Below are 24,905 nucleotides of genomic sequence, written 5' to 3' on the forward strand. Positions count from 1 at the left end.
GGTGCTCCTCAGGGGCGTCCGTGACAAAACGGATTGCGGCTACAACCTTCCTGCCAAAGAAGACGACATCAAAGTGCGTTGTATGGCTTATGCGGATGACATCTGTCTCGTTTCTTCCGATCGCGAGCAGATGATCTCTCTTCTATCTGCTACTGAACCCTTCTCTTCCTGGTCCGGGCTACGGTTCAACCCACGCAAGTGTGGCACCCTTTCCTATGGGAAAGTGTCGGCGTCCCGTCTGCGGGTCGACCCGAAACCTTTCTCCCTTGCCGGGGAGAAAATTCGAGTCATCCCCAAAGGCGAGACGTATAAATACCTCGGCGCTCGAACCGGTTACGCCTCGGACGCATCCCTAACCCAACCCTTCATCTCCACTCTGGAGAAGCACATTTCCTTATTGATGAAATCCTTTCTTACCCCAAGCCAGAAACTTCTGGCACTCACTTCCATCATTCTCCCGTCCGCGTCATACCATCTGCGAGTGCGGCGCTTTAGACAGTATGAGCTTCTGAAGCTTGACCGACTGGTTTTGCGGTGTTTGAAGGTGGCGTGGCGTCTTCCCAAGTGGGCCTGCAGCGCGTTCTTTTACTGTAAGCCTGCATTGGGAGGTTTGGGCATCACGAACTTGTGTCGCGAAAGTGACACGCTTTCGCTAGCTCATGCTTTCAAGATGCTGACGTCACCTGACAGCATTGTCTCTGCCGTCGCTCTCGGGCAGCTTAGGCGTCATGCCTGTCTGAGGTTCGGCACTCCAGATCCCACGACTGACCACCTGGCCAGTTATCTGAATAGTGACCCCCCTCCTGACGGCGCCCGTCCTAAACCGTGCCCTACAGGCGAGAGCCTGTGGGGCCGTGTCCCGGCGGCCACCCGTCGCCTGAACGTACGTTGGTCCGCCCGCCCGGATGGCGGCCTTGAGTTGGCCGCGGGGAGCTCCACAATCACCCCTCCTATAAGGAAAAAAGTGGTGCCGACCCTCCATCAACACAATGACTTGTGGTGGAGGAGACAGTGGGAATCCAAACCTGACCAAGGCAAGACGGTCAGTGCCCACTGCCTGTCCGGATTTTCAAATTCCTGGACCCGGCACCCGGAGCTCCTGGATCACGCGGACCGAGTATTTGCGTACAAAGCTAGATTGAATCTAATGCCACTTGAATCAAAACCAAGCCATGGCCGCCGTTACCTACCTTCCATGTGTCGTGCGTGTGGGAAAGCGGAAGAGACTCTCCCCCACATATTGAATCACTGCCCTACCGTGATGACTGTCATCACGGAACGACACAATTCGGTATTAAGGGAGATCGTGGGGCATGTGCCTGCCGAATGGCAACCCGGGCTTTCCATAGATAGTACGGTTCCACAGCACGTGGAAGCGGGCGGTGCCGATCTGCGTCCTGACATCGTCCTGCAACGCCCTGACGGTGTCACGGTCGTATGTGACGTCACATGTCCGTTCGACAACGGCGCGGATTCTCTTCGAAAAGCCGCCGACAGGAAACACGACAAGTACGGCGAGTTATGTGTCAACATAAAGGAAGACAGGAAGCGCCCTTGCAGGGACGTCCTGTCACTTCCGTTCGTCGTAGGCTCCCTCGGGAGCTATGCCCCGATGAGCTCTCGAGCTCTGACGGCCTTGGGCGTTCCTACTCGTGGGGTAGCAGAGGTGGCTAGAAAAGTGGCTTCCCTCTCAATCAAAGGATCCTTCCGCGTCTGGAAAGCTTGGAACGCCGGGCTCACTTGTGGAGGGGCTACGTCATAGAAAAGACGACATCAGCGATCAGAAACTTATTCCCCAATAACGTTGCAGTAAGTATCCGGGCGCGCAAGACAGCAAACCGTTTAGACGTTATAACCTTATAACAATATTGGCTTAAAATTGATCACCTTATGTCATCACCTTATTTCTATAAACCTGCGCCATTTCTTTTATATGATACTCCAGTCTCTTCAAAAACAACCATTCTAAAGTAAAAAGGAAGGAAATAAAATACCTCATGTACATTGTGACTTGAGACTGGTTTAATAGCAATTAAGCAATTTCAATCCTCACTAGATTCTCTATGTACTAATCAATCAATTGTTTCGAACTGTCATACGCTGCTTTCGCCTTGTAACGCTGTTCTTGCCCGCTCGGATCAACATCGCTCCGCTTTCAATGCATTGATCAACACGATCCCCTGATCAACTCGATGCAGCCTCAAAACTTCTACCCCAATTTTCTATTTTTACCGGTAGTGCAGCCTATCAGTGCCTCTGGTTTCGATCGCTAGCCTCCCCGACCCAGCTGGGCGAACCTGCCTCAACGTCTGGCCAGTGCACATCCGTGCTCGCCGAATGAAAGCTTACTCTTCTCCAGTGAGTATTAATTACACTCCCACCTATATATATATATATATATTTTTTTTTTGATTACAGTATATTGATTCATCGAGCCTCTGCTCCACATTTTTATTGAATATTCGTCTCCCACGAGAGCCAAATTATCCTTAAATGGTTCGACTCTCTTCCTCGTGGGAGACCCCAATTTTATCCGCTCTGCCTACTGGCAGACCGGGTATAAGAGTCAAAGTACCTGCGCGAGGACGCGTGAAGGAGACGTGGGCGCTGCCCGGCGGTCAATTACTGCCGGTTCCAGCGTCCACACACGACGGGTCGCCCGGTTCGTCGCAGGGCTTCTTTCTGGGCTATGCAGAAAGAGCCTGTCTCCCTGTCCCGCTCCGCCATTCTAAATTTGCGGACGGGCCATATAGTTTTTCGATCCACACTCTCCCTCCACAGGTACCTCGACTCCCCAGCCTGGCCCTCGCGACCTAAGCTGGTGGACTTAACCCTCCGGGTGCATCGTCACCCCATAAATCACGCCGCTCCCCGCCGCCGCGGGGTGTGGCAGGCCGGTTTCTTAAAGTCTTCGACCTGGCTATGTTTGTTTGTGCTCTCTCGTCGTGTCAATTATTTGTACCCGTGCGCTGTTGATGCAAATAAAACAGTTTAACACATACGGTGCGATACTGATGAGCCCAGCCTCATGGGCGAAACACGTGTCTATCGCTGTCTATTCGATGCTACAATCGGCTGCCAAAAACTTAAACTTCAACCATTTTTGATATCTTGTCTATTGCTGCAACTCGTTTGTAATTTCGTTTCAGGCTGATTTGCAAATCATTCGAATACTAATAAGTAGACAATTTCAATTTCCCAGTTACGAAAATCACTGTAAAATGTCGGTGATTGTCTGCAGCATTACAAATTTACTGACAGTCTGTTTTGGGTGGCATGGTAAAAGGCTTTCCATCAGTAAGGCCATTCCGGCTGGAATCCGATTCGGAGACAGCCTTTTTCGAGGAAAGCCTTTTTCGGAGATTTTTTGAAAATCCAACAAAGGAACTAACCGAAGGAATTCCAGGTCATGTAATGCCGAAACCCAGGTTTATTCTAAACTGCCACTTAGGTTTTAACTTTATCTTTTATGTCAAACACTATTTGGCAACTGTCTTTTTTTCATTGACACTTTTTCGCTGAGACTTTATCTCATTAACCTCATTTGTTAATGTTAATCATGAAACGCTTCTTGACAACTGTTTTTTTTTTCTCGCTGAGACTTTGTTTTATTTTCACTGCCAGCGTTTTGAAAAAATAGGAGGGTTTCTCCTCTAGCTCTTGTTGCCGTGGTAATGAAAAATATGTTGCCAAATGCCAAACTATTGAAACACACTTTGGAATTTTGGAGCAAATCATCGGTGAATTGCAATTGATCGGCAATATGACCATTGCATTTACTCCCATACCCACCCCTTACCCTCGCTAGCACAGTATTCCTTTATTAAAGAAAGAATAAACGCTACGAACGGAATGATTAAACAGAGCCTGTAAAACGGAAAAAAAGTATATGTATGTGCATGTAATGTGTTCTCTCAAGTTATCTACTGTAGCTCCGCCCAAAACTCTAAAGAATTGTCAGCTGGCGCATGTTCTTTTGGCGAATTTCGTGCACCTCGTCGTCTAGCCGATCGCATCACACTGGGCTTCCCACTTTTCATCTGCATGAACTTCCGGACAGTGCTCCATGCCCACTGGGCTTCCTCGAACGAACCGATTTCCTCCTCAACAGTTATCTCATCTTCTCTTTCAACCGGCTCCTCGCTGCGCAACATCTCTTTTGCAATCTCATCCAGTGTGAAAGACCTACCAGCCTCGAGGCGCTCATCAGCTTCAAGAAAGTTTCTTTTATGACAGCATGGTACCGTATCGTATGCTATTATCAGGAAGACTATAAAAACACCTTAATCTTAATGTTAAGCAACAGAAAGCAAGATTCTTAAAACTAACTTTTAAATTGGGTGATCATTCATTATCATTCATTTTTCTATTGTAAGCTAATTCCCTTCAATATACATATGCCGCTGTGATTTTACAATTCTCCGAAAAAGGCTGTCTCTGAATAAGGATTTTTCCGATTCGTATTCTCCCAATAGTAGCAGACCGCATTCCAGCTGTGGCTGGGGCCATAGACGTCCATCTTTTCTTAGAAGAGAGGAATTCTGGGTGGGCGAGAGTTTTCAAATAGATTTGAGCATTGAATGTGTATGTTCGCAAATTCGCAATGGTTAGTCTTTCTCACAAAGACTGCGTTTAGCGTGGCTGCAGCAATTAAGCTTTATTAGGTTTGATGTTTGCTTTCTTGCGCCTTGCGATCTTATGAGCGCTGCTAAACTAAGCAAACTTCTTTTATGTTTTCCTTTGCGACTTAAAAAGTGCATGACTAGTGACCTTGTTATCTAGTGGCGTCTTCGGATTTGCCGCAAAATGTTTGAACAGGTGACTGCTGACCAGAGGTGGGCAAAAAGTAGCGCTTCTCCCGCTACCGCTACTTTGGAAAAAAAGTAGCGCCGCTACTGCAGACATTATTCCAACTAAAAAGTAGCGCCGCTACCGCTACTTTTACCAAAAAAGTAGCGGTAGCGGGAGAGGCGCTACTTTTTGCCCACCTCTGCTGCTGACTATGCGGATATTACGGTGTACTACTGCGCCAAGCTTACATACAATGTTGTCATTCAATCACGCAGCACAAGTTCAGTTGTAAAGTAGTCCTGAACAGAAAAAGGTTTATTCGACCAACTTTTTCAGATTCAAAATAATTTTTCAATTGATCACGCTACTTACTGTACGTTTGGCGAAAATGTATTCAGAACTTCCGAAATGGAAACAAGATGCAGCGTGACATTATACAAAAAAGCAAACGTAACCAAGACGGAAAGAAATGTAACCTGTTGGAAATAGGCGTACATACCCTAAAGCAAATGAAATGACAACATCGCGTTCGCGCGGTGCCCCAATTTATACCCAGAAACAAGTTTGTGAGAAAAGATTTGTAAAAAGCGATTGTTTCAGTACGTCTTTAGTTTGTATCGGTTATTTTATTGTCATGTTCATTATGATGTCATATTCATATTCCCTTACGCTGACCCGGAACTGAAGTTTGATGACACACTTGTCAGCGCAATTTCGATTACCACGAAAAGCTAGGGCACACGAATTCTAATTGTCTTGGCTTTCTGCTCTAGACAGGTTTTCAACGTGCAACGTCACAAGATCGAGAGAGAGATGAGTTGGCGGTTTTACAGCGTATTGGCTTGATATCAAATTATGTCCAAACGCATTATTTCAACGCAGCGTTGTTGCGGAATTGCTTTGTTCTGTCGGATACCTAGCGAGAGAAATAGCGTAAAACAAGAAGTTGCGCTGCTGTGGGTTGGATAATTCAGTGTTAAACAAAAACGGAAATAATTGTAACAAACACTTCATAAGTGTCATAAAACAGGGTGGGCGAAACACATTTAGCCCACCCTCATTTCACGGCAGGGTGGGCTCCACCCGGCCCACCCTATTTCGACGCCTATGGCTGGGACTCAATGGAATCTCGTAATCTTCAACTTTTAGTATAGTCCTGTTGAGGTATTGTGGCGTAACAATTCTCCAGCTTTTACTTATATTTTGTGTCATTCCAATCAAAGGTTTATTTGGCTTGAAACCTGTTGACTTATTCCAGTAAAAGAACGTATCAAATTAAAAACCATTTGGTTGTCTTTGCATCAATGTGATGTTTGTTAAAAGGATTAAGTTTGTATGAAGCAAGATGCTGTTCAACGTGCGATGTCATGTGCATTGTGATGTCATTTCCATTGTGCTTTCATCTCCATTTGCAATGTTTGCAGAAAAAACACCTGAGTTGTAATGATCAACCTGAATGCATTATCGAAAAACGAAACAGAATTAGTGCAATACTTAGCCTGATGCTACGAGTTCGCCGTGGTTATAGCGGATTGCACTCGCTTTCGGAACACATAGTTTGGTAGTAGTGTGCTATGATGAAAGATGTTGAAGTCAGTGATTCGCTCTTTTATGCGTCTTTTTTGTTTGGCTTGAGGCTGCTGGCTGTTGAGTTTCTGTGTTGTTAGGCGTTAATGCTGTGAATATTTGTTGAAGATTAATAACAACAGTTAGAATGCGTCAGATGCAATTTGTAGGTCATATTCACAGACACGGAGATTTGGAAAAATTAGCTCTATTGGGGATGATACAGGGAAAAAGAAGCAGAGGTCGACAAAGATTAACTTATTTAAACAGGTTGAATCAATGGGCCACAAACACAACAGTTAAAACGAACGATTTTATACGAATGGCAAATGACAGAGAAGTTTGGAAGACCATGATCGCCAACGTCTGTATCAGATCAGGCACATAATCATCATCATCATTTGTTGAATCAGTTAGATTAGGTGACGTAGTTCTTCCCTTGCACACATCCTTCCTCTACACATCTCTGTCTACCACACATCTCTGTTTTCCACACATCCTTATCTTCCACACATTTTTATCTTCCTCACGTGTATATCTTCCATACATCTCTATCTGCCATCCATAGCCTACCTGTCTTCTACTTTTCGTCTCATTTATTACAAAATCTGACATGTTTGTTCTGATTTTGATTTTCATCCTTAGTGTCGAAACAGAAGAAGATCGTTGAAGTAGCCACAAATAATTATATTACGTTTGTTTAGATGTGTATTGCCACAGCAACGGGGCGGAACACTTCAATTCGGGTTGCTTCTACATCATAATGAATAACAAAGATCAAGCAGACAAACTTTGTTCGACCGAGTTGTCGTACAATGGAAGGTGAGATGAGGTCACGTTGCCATTGTTTATATTTTGATGAACAGCATTGGAAGCTTTGAACTAAAAGTTGATTTGTCATTGATTGCCACTGGAAATAGACACGCATGTAACAACTACATAAAAGCAGACAGAGCTGAGCAACAACACAACATGTAACATTATAACATACAAAAATTAAAATAAAGCGAACGTTTTCGGCCACATGTATAGCCCTTATCAAGTTTAAAAGACAGTATTACATTGTATAGCTAAGATTTACTCGAGAAACATACAGTATAACAAGAATACTATCTAATCTAAACAGTTAAACAAAATGCTTATCTTGCTCACATGTAATGACAAACTGGAAACGCGGCACAACAAATCGAGTATTTAAAAGACGAAAAGTTAATTGTTCAGAGTGGAATGTACGAACATAGTAGCCTACGCAAGATGGACAGAAGCACAACACGAGACAATTTCACAAACAAAGCAGAATACGTCATTATTTCTACATCTTTTTCTACTTTTTCACAATACACACTTTTTCCACCAGAAACAGACATAACCCAGCAACAACACTACATTTAACATTATAAAAACATAAAAACAATAAGCGAACGTTTTCGGCTAGTCATACAGCTCTTTTCAAGCATATAAGAAAACTATTTTTGAAAGAAATACTAAAGAATAATACACTATCACAACGAAAATATGGACAAGTCTAAACATTTGATAAACTTGCTTAACTAGCTCACACAAAATGATTACTGAAAATTACGCAGCACAACGGGTCAAGGGTCAACGAGCTACTACCACAGTTCTACCACAGTTCAATAATAATCACTTTCATCGAAATTAAGTTATAAATTAAAATTGCAGACATATACAACCAAGCAACCACACGGCATTTAACATAATCGATTAAAATTGAACATAAACTATAAGCTACAAACGTTTTCGGCCATACACACTTTTCTTGATACGTCATATGATGCGTCTTTGCCTGGTGTAATTTAAACGCCATGTGATGTGCCTTTCTCCTTTGTTCTGCCGTTTCATTTTGCATTTCGTTTTTCAATTCAGTGTTTAGATCAGTTATTCATTTTCATTGTAGATATGATAAGTAGTTATTTTTTGTTACTTGATAAGGGCTAACGTGTGTATGGCCGAAAACGTTTGTAGCTTATAGTTTATGTTCAATTTTAATCGATTATGTTAAATGCCGTGTGGTTGCTTGGTTGTATATGTCTGTGGTTGAAGAAAGTGACCTCTTTACCAAAATTGTAAATTAAAATTGGCCCATTAAAATTAAATATCTATTTTGAATATTGAACAATAAATGCTATTAATATAATTTTGGTAGACATGTGATTTTTTTTAACCGTAGACAAATAAAACCTAACAACCAGACAGCATTTAACATAATAACATCAAAATAAACTAAAAATTACGAACGTTTTCGACCATACTCATGTTAGCCCTTTTCATGTAACCAACTGACTGATGTTCTTCATAAATTGAAATAACAGTTTTGATCTACATAAAAAAAATTGAAAAAAAAACCCATAAGAATAAAACGGCAAGGCAGAGGAGAGACAAAATCACATGATGCTTAATTGCCTAAGAAAAAAACACAAATCAATCACGCAAAATTACTTGAAAACATTTAGCAGGTAGGAGGCGCCTGCGCCAAACAGCTGCCTATTGAGGCGAGGATTGCAAGATTTTATGAGCAAAACCTCATGGATTTTAATATCAAATTAGGTGAAGCATTTACGTACAATTCTAAAAGACTCTAGGAATGGTTTATTGTTTGAACAAGTTTGACAATCGAGAGTATGATCTTTAATTAAGATCATTTAAATGCTATTAATAACTTACCATACTACAAAAAGTGCTCAATGGCAAGCAAAAAAGCCAAGCAGAGCAAATTATATCAAATAGAGTTACTACTTTCTATAACCTCTACAACCTATCTCACCTAATAATTTGTAGATTGCTCTTTTACCACAGTTCAATCCAAATTACTTTCATCGAAACTAAGTTATAGATTAAAATTGTCCCATTAAAATTGAATATATACAGTAAAAATTGAATATTAACTGCAGACATGACGTCACTGTTTCGACCTTAAGGTCTCCTCAGTGCAATAAATCGTAAACTAGACAGGGACGCCTTATAAGTAATGCAGCGTGGTGATTTTTTCCATTTGTGGTACGCAAGGAACCACGTTTGGGTACTTTCACCCATCTTGCCAGAGTGCTCAAACTGCCGAAGCAGTGAGCTATGCGCGATGTAATTACCTACATTAATGTATAAATCAATAAACCATTGCATCCATCATTGGTTATCATTGTTTAGGTCCATTGTTGTAATTGCAGGGTTCTGACGACGTTTAAGATCCATCATTGTAATTGCAGGGATCTGACGACTTCTAAGGCTCATCATTGTAATTGCAGGATTCTGACGACTTCTAAGGTTCATCATTGTAATTGCGGGTTCTGACTACTTCTTAGGTTCATCATTGTAATTGCGGGTTCTGACTACTTCTTAGGTTAATCATTGTAGTTGCTGGATTCTGACTACTTCTTAGGTTAATCATTGTCATTGCTGGGTTCTGACGACTTCTAAGGCTCATCATTGTAATTGCAGGATTCTGACGACTTCTAAGGTTCATCATTGTAATTGCAGGATTCTGACGATTTCTAAGGTTCATGATTGTAATTGCAGGATTCTAACGACTTCTAAGGTTCATCATTGTAGTTGCAAGATTCTGACGACTTCTAATGTTCATCATTGTAGTTGCGGGTTCTGACTACTTCTTAAGTTCATCATTGTAATTGCAGGATTCTAACGACTTCTAAGGTTCAGCATTGTAATTGCAAGACTCTGATGACTTCTAAGGTTCATCATTGTAGTTGCAAGGTTCTGATGACTTCTAAGGTTCATCATTGTAGTTGCAGGGTTCTGACGACTTCTTAAGTTCATCATTGTAATTGCAGGATTCTAACGACTTCTTAGGTTCATCATTGTAATTGCAAGATTCTGATGACTTCTAAGGTTCATCATTGTAGTTGCAAGGTTCTGATGACTTCTAAGGTTCATCATTGTAGTTGCAGGGTTCTGACGACTTCTAAGGTTCAGCATTGTACCGGGTGCGGACAAAGTCCTTGGATTATGATTAAATTTTAATTTACTATTTCCTTAAATAGATTTAGTAAGTGTTTGATAGTGCATATTTATAGTATCAAACCTTATCTTTCAGAATGTGTCATCTGTTTATCATAATTTAGCTCTATTTTCAAGTAAGTGTGATAAACGTGCAGTTATCATTGAGCTTCATCGAGCAGGCAAGACCAATACAGAGATAATAAAGCTTCTTGAAGCACCGAAATCAACAGTTTGTCACACTGTTAGCAGGCTTAAAGAACTGAACAGTGCCGAAGATCGCTTTCAAAGTGGGAGACCACGAACTTCTCGTACCCCAAAGGTTATTAATGCGGTTCGAGCCAGAATCCGCCGCAATCCCAAGAGATCTATGAGGAAAGTGGCTTGCGAAATGGATGTGAATGAAAAGACGATCAGGAAGATCGTTAAAACCGATCTGAAGTTGTCCCCCGTCAAACCACAAACTTGCCAACACCTCACAGACCTCCAAAAAGAAAAGAGACTCGATCGAACTAAAATTCATCTGAATAAAATGAAGTCAGGTATGGACACAGAAGAGATCATTTTCTCTGATGAAAAATTGTTCAATGTCGAAGCAGTGTGTAACCGACAAAATGATCGTATCCTTGCTAAGTCTTCTGCAGACATTCCTAACTCCATAAAAAAAGTTTTCATGCGCCAGAAACCGTCTTCTGTCCGTGGTGTGGGCTGCTGTCTCCAAAACCTGGAGGTCTCCCCTCATTTTTGTTCCACAAGGCGCTAAAGTTAACACCAATTTGTACATTGAGACAAGATTGACTCCTGCCCTGGCAGAAGCTAAGAAACACTTCAAAAGGAAGCCATTCACATTCCAACAAGACGGTGCGCCATCCCACACATCCCAGAAAACCCAGGAATGGTGCCAGAACCATTTTCCTCATTTCTGGAGCAAGGAAGTTTGGCGCCCTCATCACCAGACCTGAATCTAATGGACTTTTGTGCTTGGTTCATTTTGGAGGCAGATGCCTGTGCTTAATCCCAGGACCCAGTTGAGGCGTTTAAGTGCTCCCTAAAAAGCATGGGACAAAGTACCCCAAGAAACCCTACGTAAAGCGGTAGGGAGTTTCAGAACTAGACTTGAGCGTGTTATTCAGGCCAGAGGGGGACATATTGAATAAAACTTTGTACGATTGTTAGTTACTGTCTTGGCAAAACACCGTTAAAATATTTTGCGATTTTATTCACTACAGTATTTACAGAAATATTACACTTTAAAGCAGTCCAAGGAGTTTTTCCGCACCCTGTAATTGCAGGGTTCTGACGACTTCTAAGGTCCATCATTGTAATTGCAGGGCACTGAGTGTAACATCCATTTATTGAGTTTTAAAAAACTAAGAAACGAAGTGTACCTACAAAACACAAACCATAAATATAAAGCAAACAAAGTAGATATGTTTCACACAATGAGAAAACTGAGAACTGAGCGCTGAACTGAGAACTGAACGCGAACTGAGAAAACAATCAACGTGAAGCGCTCTAGGCAAGGAAACCAGAACGTAGGAACATAATGTAGACTAAACGTAATTTTACAACATTCTTTCCTCCTAAAACGTAACGGAATCGCCATATCGTAGTGGTGGGACGCCTTTGTTAGTTCGCTTGGAACGTCTGATGTTTGGGTTTACGTCGTCACAGTCTGAATCGAAGCTTCTTGCGCTAGCATCAGAAGTATCGAGTCCAATGTTATTCGGGTCATTGCCAACATCCCAAACAGATTTAGAGAACTCAGCAGCTTCCAATCGGGAATTATCCGTGACGAATGGTTCAGGGCAGTGAGATTGATCCGGAGAGTCGTCCGGGCACGGCGCTAGGTCTCTTAGCGATACATTTGATTCTCTTCCATCTGGAGATTTTACAGTTGCATACATAGGATTGGCATCGGTTAGTTCGACCCGCCGAACCAGATCATCGTTCTTCGAACCCACAAAATTGCGCAGTAACACGGGCCCGGGTTTCAGTAGCCAAGACGGCAGTGATAACCCAGTTGGAGATCGCCGGTCGAAACGAAAGAATAACTCGTGCGGTGTAGCATTAGTTGCAGTACACAGCAACGTACGAACAGAATGCAGCACAACTGGTAGCACCGTTTCCCAACGACTAGGAGGTAGATTACGAGATTTCAATGCCAAACGTATCGCTTTCCAAATAATACCATTGTAGCGCTCGACTTGCGAGTTCCCGATGGGATGATAAATGGAAGAGCGACTGGTGGCAATGCCTCTGCTAGTTAAGTAACTTTTGAATTCTTTAGACACGAAGCTTCCCCCATTATCAGTGTGTACACAGCTAGGGAAACCACACAAAGAAAATAGATTATCAATCACTGTTTCGGTGACACTTAATCACTGTTTCGGTGCACATGTTTGAACACGGATAACAGAACGGAAAGCGAGAAAATTCATCCACTATTACGAGCAAATACACATTGCGACTACTGGATGGTAATGGTCCTTTAAAGTCAATTGATATGCGTTCGAAGGGGCGAGTAGCTTTAACAAGAGTGCCTTGTTGCTGCATAAAAAATCTTGGTTTTAATTCTGCGCATATTCTGCAGTTACTACACACTCTCTTTATGTCATCCATTGAGAATGGCAAGTTTTTGGACCGTACGAAATGGGAAAGTCTCCTCACACCAGGGTGGCAAAGGATCTAATGAATTTCGTTTAGATTGTAACTGGCGGTAGACGCACAATACGCTCTAGTTAATGTATCAGGTCCGGCATTGTCCTTTCCGGGTCTATATTGCACTGTATACGAAAAAGATGCGAGTTCGAGACGCCAACACTGTATTTTATTATTTTTAACTTTCGTGCGTCTCCTGTTGTCGAACATAAATGCTACCGACTTTTGGTCTGTGACCAAGGTGAAATGTTGTCTCGCCAGAAAATGCTCCCATTTGCGAATGGCCTCTATGATTGCAGTAGCTTCTTTTTCTACGGCAGGATAATGCCGTTCGCTCCCTTGAAAAGTCCTTGACATAATCGCAACTGGTCTTCCTGCTTGGTTAAGAGTAGCAGAAACTGCAACCTCCGACGCGTCGCATTCGACAACAAATGGTAACGTCTCGTCGATGGCCGCCAATGCGGATTCGGAGATTTCTTGTTTAATAGAAACAAAGTCATTCAACGCTTCTGGATTCAATAGAAACAACATAGTGTTTTTCAGACTCTGAATTTTATCAGAAACGTTCACGACCCATCGTGCATAATATGCAAATAATCCTAGAGCTCTTTTGAGAGATTTGGTACTTTGGGGCGCAGGTAATTTAAGCAGTGGCCGTAGTCGTTCGGGATCCGGTCTTATTTTGCCATTGCCGACGCAATACCCGAGAATGCAGATTTCTTTGACCGACGAGATTGTTTTGTCTTCATTTAACGTAAAATTTATTTTCTGAATTGAATGAAGAAAGCGCGAGACATTTTCATCATGTTCACTTTTGTCACGCCCACATACCGTAACGTTATCTAGGTAAGGGTAGGTATTTTTCAATTTATCAATTTTTACCATTTCATCCATTTTCCTTTGAAACTGGGGAACGCCATTTGTTACTCCAAAAGGGATTCTGTTGAATTCCCAAAGTCTTCCAGACGCCTCAAACTCGGTATAAATTTTGTCCTTTTTAGCGATAGGGATTTGGTGATAGGCGCTTTTGAGATTGAATGTTGAGAAAAACTTATGAACCGATGAACTAGATCGTCTATGCGTGGCAGCGGATACGCGTCCAAATTTGTGAACAAATTTATTGTTTGTGAATAATCGACACATAGCCTCTTCTTATTTGTTTTTTTTTTGTTAACGACCAGAACTTGGGCCCGCCAAGGCGAATCGTTGGGGCGGGGCGGATGATACCTTTGGAAGAAAGTTTTTCAATTTCTGCGTCTATAAACTTTCTGTCCGACTCGTTGTACCGTCTTGACTTAACAGCTATCGGCTTACAGTCTTTCGTCAAGTTTGTGAAAAGAGACGCTTCATCAGTTATTGCAGCGATCACCGAGCAATGGTCGTTCTGTTGATTAACTACAAAATCGGGTTCACCTCCTTGGTATTCAAAGATTACTCGACGATGATTTCTTTGAAAGTCTGCTCCCAATAAGATGTCGCAGCACAAGTTTTGTAAAATGCCAGCTTTTACATGGCTGTAGAATTTCCCGCCGACAGTGATATCGATGAAACAGTTACCTACGACTTTTTCTTTTGAGTTGTGCGTAGCCATAGAGACTTTGGAATCGCAGCGTTCAATTTTAAGTTTTAGCTTGTAAGCAGTGTCTTGGTTGATGAAACTAACAGAACTACCAGAGTTGATGAGTGACGACAGCTCGATGCCATTAACGAAGGATTTCATAGTAGCATGAACCAAACATCTCGGTGCGAGGTGAATTGTGCACATATAGTCGGAATTAACGCAAGCGGTAACTTTTCCTCGAGAAAACTTATTTTTGCAAACTTTAGCGAAATGTCCAACTTTATTACAATGATAACAAGTTGCATTTCGGGCAGGACATCTCTTCCTCTCATGATAGGCATCCCCACAAAAGAAGCAATATCTTGCGACGTTGCTTACTGCACTGATAGTAGAATTGTTTTTGCTCTTACCTTCGACAACTTCGTCGTTATGGATATTTGAGTTCAATGAGACGGCCGATACCTGTAGTTGGTCTCTTGAAGCATGAAATAGCCGAGTGTCTCTTGCCGCTCGATCAAGAGTGCTTGCTTGAGTGTATGCGTCAGCTAGACTGAGCTCTTGGTTTTCCAACAGGCGTTGTCAAATTGTATCGGAAGAAATGCCGTTGATGAATGCGTCGCGTACCATTTCCTGCTGATATTGAGCCGAGTCGTCGGCTTGAAAGCCACATTCTTTGCTTAGAAGCTTTAAATTATGGAGAAATTCGTCTAAGGATTGTCCTGGGTGTTGCTTGGTAGTGGCTAGACGATGCCTCGCAAATAAAATATTCATAGGCTTCACATACAAGTTTTGAAGAACGTTCAATGCACCGTTGTAATCTTGACAGTCTTCGATGAATTAGTAGACTTCAAAATTCACACAATTCGTGAGTATTCGCAGGTCATCCCGCCGGTTTTCTCCTTCGTCTTGGAAGGGGAGAGAAGCCAAGTAATTTTCAAACGTCTTCCTCCAGTGCTTCCATTCTTTTGCCGCTGTGCTTGCGTTTGGATTTAAAGCAAGGCGTTCCGGATTCATTAACTTGCTCATCTTAGTTTTTTAAATTGTAACATCCATTTATTGAGTTTTAAAAAACTAAGAAACGAAGTGTACCTACAAAACACAAACCATAAATATAAAGCAAACAAAGTAGATATGTTTCACACAATGAGAAAACTGAGAACTGAGCGCTGAACTGAGAACTGAACGCGAACTGAGAAAACAATCAACGTGAAGCGCTCTAGGCAAGGAAACCAGAACGTAGGAACATAATGTAGACTAAACGTAATTTTACAACATAATTTTACAACACTGAGGACTTCTAAGCTCCATCACTGTAATTGCAGGGTTCTGACGACTTCTAAGGTCCATCATTGTAGTTGCGGGTTCTGACGACTTCTAAGATCCATCATTGTAGTTGCGGGTTCTGACGACTTCAATGGTTCATCATTGTAGTTGCTGGTTCTGACGACTTCTTAGGTCCATCATTGTAATTGCAGGATTCTGACGACTTCTAAGGTCCATCCACAACTGTTTGCTCGATGGTGTCGACGTAATCAGGTCAAGCCAACCATTCGGCCTGAGGTTGGCTGTGATATAGACCTCGATGTACCAGAGCTCGATCTTGACCAAGGTAAAGGTTTATCTGTTGTGACACTCATAGAGCCTTGACACAAATTTATGCTCACCACTCATTAGGATTAAACATGCATGGAAAGACTCCAATTGTTCTTTGTGCCTTACAAACTTGACAGTTAAAAAATATTTTGTTGAATATTATTATGGTGTTGAAACGGCAACTTTTGTGGCCTGGGTGTAGGACTGCAATCATGTTACCTTCGGGATTTGGAGTTGTGTCTTTATAGTGTGTTCAGAATGAACATTGTTGTTGACGTATTTGCAAAACGTACTTCAATTCAGCACCAGAAAGCAGCAAACCATTCATACTTCTTTCCAGAGGAAGAAATTTTGCCACCAACATTTGTACTTGAAGTAAAGTGGCCAGATTTACAAGTGAGCAAGGTTTTGTTGTGGAGTTGCAGCAATATGCAGTTGCATGATGTGGAAACAGTATAATTAAGTAAAAGTAATACTTTGATGTGAAACTTGTTTTAGAGCAGTTAGAAAGGAATTGTTTGGGCCGAAATAAAACATTTATCTTTGACTTGAATTTGTAAATAATTTACTTACAAAAAGCCAAAACATCAAATTTTACGTCGACCGTCCATCAACACGTTAATGTTTGGAAGCTTTTCGGTACTTTCTGTTTAGTACTAGACATTGCTGCTTTCTGATTGGCCAATTCTGCCTTGATGCCGAACTGCACTAGTTTTTGCAAATACACTGACGGTAATTTTCATTCTGAACACATTATAAAGACACAACTTCAAACCATGGTTATATGATATCTTGTTTGCAAACTTCCTTTCTCTGCTTTAGTCATAAGACATGCATTGTGATGTCATTATTATAAATGGAATTGATCGAAGTTGGTTTGAAATGCTCTTTTTAGGTTTTTCCTCACTGGTACTGACTAGTTTAAAAATAGGTCAGTGCAGAAATAGTAGGTCTGTTCTATTTTGATGACTAGAATATGCTGATGATGGGAGCTTCTCGAACCTATTGTGCGAAGATTAAGTTGTATGTTAACAAATGTGTAGAAAATGTATTACGGTCTGGCAAGAGAAGACTACAAACGTGTCAAGAACCCCACTTATATTTCTTGTTGTAAACAGTACAGTAAACAAAACAGTTCTCTCTTTAAAAGACCTATCAGAAATATGTAATCTCCGATTATTTCAACGATAATTTTTTGAAGTTAGATGTTTTATGAATATATATATTTTTGTTGAGTTTATTATGTCATTAGGCCTACGACTAACGCAGAAAATGTCATTACGCAGAAAATTTTCACTAAGGATAAAAGGAAAAGTATATCGGAGCTGTGTGAGGCCTGCAATGCTATATGGTAGCGAGACATGGGTATTGAGAGAGAGTGAACTGGCAATCCTGAAAAGAACGGAAAGGTCAATGGTGAGAGCAATGTGTGGGGTGAAAATGAGAAGGGAAAAAAGGACTGAAGAATTGTTGGATATGCTAGAGATGAGAGAGACCATAGACCAACTGGCAAGGGCAAATGGAGTAAGATGGTATGGACATGTGATAAGGAGGGAGGAAGGAAGTTTTCTTAGAAAGGCACTAGATCTAAAGGTGGATGGAAAGAGGAAACGCGGTCGTCCAAGAAGAACGTGGAAACAACAAGTGAAGGATGAATTTTAAAAAGTCGGACTGAAGGAGGAAGATGCAAGGGACAGGGTGAAATGGAGAAAAGGGATTAAAACAATTGCTGCGCGGAAACAATCGGCCACCCCCACTAGTGGGGAACAAACCGACGATGGATTATGATGATGACTAAAAGTACTGTATTGTTTATCACCATCACCGTTATGTGCAGCGCCCAGGAGCACTGTGGATTCGGGGCGTTATAAATGTTGTTATTAATATTAATCTCAAACCTTCGATACCAAACATAGCAGACCTGAACAATACATTTTGGCGCAGATCATATAGTAGCCTAATAATAATAATCATGCTTTTATTTGCGCCCATTGCGATAACATACAGTACACTGCGATAATTTTCGAACGTCGCGCAGACGTTCTCACCACTCAGGTACGCAGCCGACGTGTACGGCATTCTGTGACGTCTGGTGGTTTAGACGTTAGCAGACTCCACTCCTAAGACGACTCTTGAACAAGAAATCTTTGCAGATGATTTCGTGGTAGAAGAGAAAGAGAATGTTCGACCATTGAAAAGTCTACCTGATTCTCAAGTTCGATCCTCGACGCTTCCAAAGAACCCACAATTAAATGCAGATGACATCAATAAAGATCCGGATTCCACTGTTTTCGTGTATGATGGAGATTGCGTTGTAAGTTTAGAAACGTGAGATTGTTTGGCGTGTTACTGAGTGATGACGCATCTCTTTGTTTTAGGGATTGACTATCCCTGGTGAAGAGCAGATCATCAGTAATCAGACAGAAGTGGTTGAAAATGAACCTGTTTCGTCGATTTATGTATATGAGGATTCAACTGTGAGTCACAATGATATTGTTTTGTAGCTATCTGTTAGTTTTGATGTTGCTGATATTGCATTTTCACGTTTATAACAGAACTAAGGGAATGTAGGGATTTGAATCTCGATTGAGCGAAAAAGCAAGACGTCATACTCGATCCTTGTTTGGGATCATCAGTGGTGCGCATCCAGAGATGAGCATGATCTTGATGATCATTTTTATGTTTTTGATTGTCATTTAACTTTTTTGTGTGATCTTGAAGAGAGAAAAGATCAAGATCACTTTAAAATTGAAGTTTGCTTTCTAGATAGAGGCATATTTTAGAACTCGTACTGTACAAAATAATTAGTGGTAATATTAAGCCACTGTTAATATGATATGTGTTCAAGAAAAGTCGATTTGAAATTTCAATCTAATTTGGTCAGTGATGCCATTTCAACATTTAAACAGTTATATGTGTTATGATAAATAATCAACTTCCGCATATACTTTATGTTGGTGAGTGACAAAAAATGATTCAACTTTGTTCACAATTCTGTTTTGTGAATTCTAAAAAAAGGTTTAGAATGTCGGTGCTAAACAAACTGGACAGTGTGGACACTATAGGCGATTTTGGTCATGTAAAGTGGTTTATTGCAGAAAATCATCCAGACCAATAATAATTGTTTAGAATGTGTATAGACCAGAGGTTCTTAACCAGAGGGGGCGCCCCCCCCCCCCCCAGGTGGGCGTGAAGCATCTCTTAAAAGGGGCGGGAGCTTTACAACAGTTTCAATTTTTTTAATTACTTCAATGTCCTAGAACCGTGGCCTACGAAAATAGATGGCCTGGACAACGTGCACAAGCCTTCAGAACTGACGGCTGACTCCCAAGTTTGTGATAAAGAAAAAACGTCTCCCAAGGGAGGTTTTTCTTGCGATCGTTGAGTCACATTCTAGAACTGATAAAATTTGTTTTTCTTTTACGTCGTTTCAACAACGGTAGACATTGAAACGATATAAAATAGAAAGCTTTGCTAGCTAGGGCCTGCTGGGTGCAGTCAAGTGCACCTTTTTACTGAATTCACTAGTATTAACAGAAGCTCAAATATGCATGTAGCCTACAGAAGTAGAGTTGAAATGCTAAAGAATACCTGTAATGTGTTGGTATCTGTAAGCAGGATTTATGATTTAGAGGTTATTTTGTAGTCCTGAGAAGGTTTACAAGGAACTAGTAGGCTAGTTGTTTCAGAGTAGGAAGGGTTATCATAATATACACTCAGGTAGTGGCATTGTGGCAATGAAATTATTTGGAAAGCCCTAGTTGGCCAGATATTTTTATATTGTACAATCACTATTTGTAGCCTACCGAAAGTGTGTTAAGTGTCCTGATTATTCTTGAAAAGTTTTTAGGTGAACACAGTAAAAACTTTTGCCATCATCATCATTTGCTCATACGCCATCATCATCAGTAAAAACTTAAGTGAGGTAGTAAAGTAACAAAGAAGACTTGTAGTTAAATTAAGGCAATTCACAGTGTCTGTTTAAGGATAGCATCAAGTAAACTTTATATGATAGGCCTGCATCAGTGTAGGCTGTAGCCCTTTTTGCTAATAGACAAGTATTTTTACAGATTACCCAATAAATAAATAATGCCTCTTAAATGCTGTGCGCCTCACTGCAATTCAAAAATGATTCTTCCGAGATCAAAGTCTCTGTGTATAAATTTCCAAAAGATGATGTAGAGAAACAAAAGTGGAAAGATAGCATTCCAAGAGCCAAGTGGGTTGTAACTAAACATAGTGCAGTTTGTGCTCGAAAGAGTCCAATATTAAATAATGATAACACTTATTATTATTTTGAGAAATATAAAGACTATTTTACCACCATTGATAGAGGTGCACTGACTGTCCCTGTTGACACCCTTGTCCAATGGTCTGTGTTTTGTATGATTTTTTTTTTCAAAGATTAACAGGGTCGTTCTGTAAGTCATTCTGTATAAACAATTTCATGCTAATTGCAAAACAGTACAAGTTCAGTGGTATAACAACGAAACATTCTCGGATATTGTCTAATATATTCATTAAAAACTATGCCTTAATGAATACCCCGAGGAGTTCAAAAGAAACTGAACTGAAAGTGATAAAGCCGGGATAGGAATATCTTAGGTTAGGTTTGAAAAGTATGATCAACCTCACTTTCCATTTTGAAAATATACTTTTATGTGTAGACAACGGTTGTACATCGGAGTTAACAGACTGTAATTATACACAATTAAAACATTCAAAAAGTTTGCTCTAATTATCCATTTCATGCATTTTTTAGTTTTCTTTTCGTTTGACATCTAATGTTATTGTTTACGCGTATTATTTGAAGACGCCCTTACTTAACACATTTAATCTGCAAGTCCGTTTTGGAGAATGCGCTTTCACACAGTCGATTTTTTTGCAATCTGTATGTAAGAATATTGATAATGTGATAATTATATCAGTAAAACTTCGGAAATACCAGTACATCTTAAGCATTCCATTCAATGTTTAAATTATTAAAATTGTGTTTGTATGTTGCTTGATAAATGCTACGATATTTTTTTTTCTCATATTAAAGCTGCTTGTCATCAGAAAAAACACTATTGTGCTTGAATGAACATTCTTGACGAATATCCAACCAAAGTACGCTTTTCATTATTTAACAGACTTCAGCCTTCAGTTCTGAAGGCTTGTGCACGGTGTCCAGGCCATCTATTTTCGTAGGCCACGCCTAGAACCTATGCTGTTCGTCATATTTTGTATTTTATCTTATTTCATATTGTATTCAGTAATTCTTGCTTTATTAGTTAGACCAGAACTTCACAAAACTATTTTGCGCTAAACTCCTTCAGATTTATTAAATTTTCTCGATGCTGCTTCATTTTTACTTTTTTGTTCAAATTGTTTTTTTACAGTTTTATTTATTCAATGCTCGATCACCTTACTTAATATTACCTGTACTAATGGCCTGTTTTATTTACTTAATGCTCGATTGCTTTTTTACACTTTTATTTAATGCTCGATGACCTTATCTTTGTGGAGCTGCATTTTTTGCTCTCGTTGCTATCAAGACCAATTACAGAAACAGGCTGAGAGTTCAAGGAGACTTACGTTGTTTACTCTCTGGAGTTAAACCTCACATTGATTAAAAATCTAGTCGCTAAGCAGCAGTGTGAAGTATCTCACTGATGTGTACAATAAACAGACAAAAATGCTTTTTTTTTTGGTATGATACTTATTTAAAATCTAGGGGGCGCGAGGCACATGACCATTATTGAAGGGAGGCTTGATAGAAAAAAGGTTAAGAACCACTGGTATAGACAAATATATTAAATGTGAAAGCTTATCTTGACCGCAGATCTCTGAACGTTTTGATAGCAGACAAAAGTATCAAGGTTGCCAGATGGGTAAATGGAGCAATATAGCAACACGAATAAAAGCTTTCCGTGTGAACAATAATATGGTGAAAAATGATGCAGTTCAAAGGTGTTTTATTTAAAAACATAAATTAATTGCAGATTTAATGAAATTTTCAGTACTGTAGTTATCCTTGGCCTTGGGTGACTGTGACGTTGCGATTCTACACAAACTACGACCTAATGTAGCCTCATAGCAACAGTCACTAACGTATTACAGTTCTTAGGCCTGCAATCGAGTAGTTAACAGCAACAATTAGCAATACTAACTACCTTTAACCAGGTTACTTGTAGTAAAATTCGTTTTTTTCCAACATCATTGATCAAAAACTCCATTTTTCTAACTGCAATTTTTCTAACCCTAACTAAAAGTGATTGTGATCTTGAAGATCATAAAAAGTGGTGATCTTGTCCATCTCTGTTCATAAGCATGTGTCTTGAGCGGGAATCGAACTTCAAATGAATGTTAGTATGTGCGCAGGTACCAGGTACCCTCTCTAAAACCAGGTACCCTCTCTCGCATTGAACAAAATCGATTGGTTTTGAATCTTTATTCTCAGACTTACAAAGCCTTTGATAAGTTGTTTCTGGGCTCTTCTTTATCGTGTGTCACTGCCGTAGCCCAGAGGTTTACGCAAGCTCTTGCTCTATAGTTGAACTTGGCTAAATCTTGTGCAGAGCATCTTGCTCTATAGGTCAGTGCATCGAGAAGATGTTGTATCGTTTACTCCTGTTCACATTTACAACTTGTGCTTCCCAAGGAATATCCCCAGTGTCGCATAATCGTCTTACAACATCTTCCAATACCAGTTCTTAAGCGGTTGATGTATCGTCATTACCCACAGGGTTGACGCTTTTCGGAAGGAAGGCCTTCCGTGGGAGAAAGCTCCATATTGGCCGGTGTCAGCCCGACTGCCAGGTCCTATTTTTGATAGTTTTTTTTTTATACTTCTGGAGGTTTTTGATGCAGTGCTGGTTACCGAGATTTGCAGAGTGAAGTTTCTGATTGTTGAAGTAAGACTGTAGTTGACAACAACTTCATTGTCTTGAGACGTGGCCGAGTGGTTAAGAACGGCATACTGGTCACAGTAGTACAATATCGATGGAAGTTCGATTCCCGCTCAAGACACTTATGCCCCATTGATGATCCCAAACAAGAGTGAATCTCGAAAATCTTCCATTTACGTTCGATCAGATCTTATTCACGTTTACAACTCAACTTTGGTTAATTATTATTATATGGCATATGATATATTTTTATAGTCAGTCATATTATATTGTAGACCCTAACCCATATTTTATGATGGATCAAGCCTATGTTACATTGTCGGAACCACTCACCGTATTTTATTTGACTTTTTAGCTAGTTATTGTCATTAAGGAATCAGTTTTTGTGCACTTTCTAAACGAAACTCATTTGCAATAGAATAAGTAAAAAATTGTTTATTTAAAAAACAAACTATTTTTTGACTCAGCAACAAGCTCTACTCGGCTCGTATACTATGCTGAGTACTCAACTTATCACTGCGAGCAATCTGGTTTCGCTAACCATATTCATTTATTTTGCTTCCACGCTAGCCGTTTAGTCTATCCAATCAACAAACTGTTTTTCGGCAGCCGAGTGTAGCAAGAATTAATAGTAACAGACAAGTGTTTTGCACATAAGGCTGGACTGATCTGTATCGCACCACTAGTGGTGCGATAGCAGAATCTCATGATTTGCATGCTCTGTATACCCAACCTGATGCTTATCTAAGTAGCATCTCATGGTTTGGATGCTCTGTAAACCCAACCTGATGCTTGTCTAAGTAGCATCTCATGGTTTGCATGCTCTGTAAACCCAACCTGATGCTTGTCTAAGTAGCATCTCATGGTTTGCATGCTCTGTAAACCCAACCTGATGCTTGTCTAAGTAGCATCTCATGGTTTGCATGCTCTGTATACCCAACTTGATGCTTGTCTAAGCAGCATCTCATGGTTTGCATGCTCTGTATACCCAACTTGATGCTTGTCTAAGCAGCATCTCATGGTTTGCTTGATAATTTAGAAGGAAGATACAACGGGCGACGGGTCAGCAACGGATAAACCTCGTCCGTCTAGTGCAGCCAAGGAGAACCGGTAAATATCTTTAACATTTCAGCAAAAATCTGCATTGTGTAACTGAGATTTATACTTTTATCGAAGCTATGTCTAAACAAAACTTTTAACTGGCTCATAATGTATATTATGCTAAAATAACATGATTGGTGTGGTGCATTTATTGAGTTTAAAAGAACGTGTGGATTATAATATGTAACATTTTATAGGTCCATTTTTATAGGATTGTTCATTTACGCAATTTTTAGAATGAAATGTTTTAAACAGCAGTCGTGGGCTTGCTTGAAGTTAAATCCCTGATGCATGTTATGAACCACACAAGATTGAAGAACACCTGGTTTTGATGTTGACAATTTTAAAATACTGCACTATTGCGACAGGGTCTGCTACTATTTGGCGAGTTCCCTATTCGGCGAGAGCCTTTTTCGGCGAGTGCCCTATTCGGCGAGTTTTTGAAAATCCAACGACGCCTTCTGCAAATCCAACGATTGAATGTAATTGAATATTCAGACATTGAATCAATGTAAAATGAACTGTTAGGCTAACTGGGTTCTTGGAACAAATCGAAGGGCTTCTATGAATGTTTTTCAGTTTCAACGTATCCTAGTCAGCAAAAGTTCCCTTTTCTACTCGATTTCAACGTTTAGCGACGTTAAAACGATAGGCCACACATTTGGCTAGGCTTGTCATTCTGTTAATACAATGTAAAAATAAACTGTTAGGCTAACTGGGTTCTTAAACCAAATTTTTGCTGGTCGGGATAACTAGGCTACGTTACCCGA

At 40.5% G+C, this 24,905-nt stretch overlaps 1 protein-coding gene across 2 annotated transcripts in view; it reads left to right on the top strand.

Annotated features, from left to right (window-relative positions):
• Positions 1-24,905, top strand: part of LOC145766279 (uncharacterized) — a 70,941-nt gene that overhangs the window by 35,373 nt on the left and 10,663 nt on the right. Inside the window, exons 8-12 of one of the 2 annotated variants that reach the window (XM_082577954.1) lie at positions 7,062-7,179; positions 16,027-16,160; positions 18,298-18,458; positions 18,523-18,621; positions 24,074-24,144. In XM_082577954.1, coding sequence (XP_082434080.1) covers positions 7,062-7,179; positions 16,027-16,160; positions 18,298-18,458; positions 18,523-18,621; positions 24,074-24,144 — 583 coding nt within the window. The remainder of the gene's footprint in view (positions 1-7,061; positions 7,180-16,026; positions 16,161-18,297; positions 18,459-18,522; positions 18,622-24,073; positions 24,145-24,905) is intronic. The other variant, XM_082577955.1, reaches the window with a different exon arrangement.

This window comes from Aplidium turbinatum, chromosome 3 (genome assembly GCF_918807975.1).
Source record: "Aplidium turbinatum chromosome 3, kaAplTurb1.1, whole genome shotgun sequence".
NCBI classification, from domain to species: domain Eukaryota; kingdom Metazoa; phylum Chordata; class Ascidiacea; order Aplousobranchia; family Polyclinidae; genus Aplidium; species Aplidium turbinatum.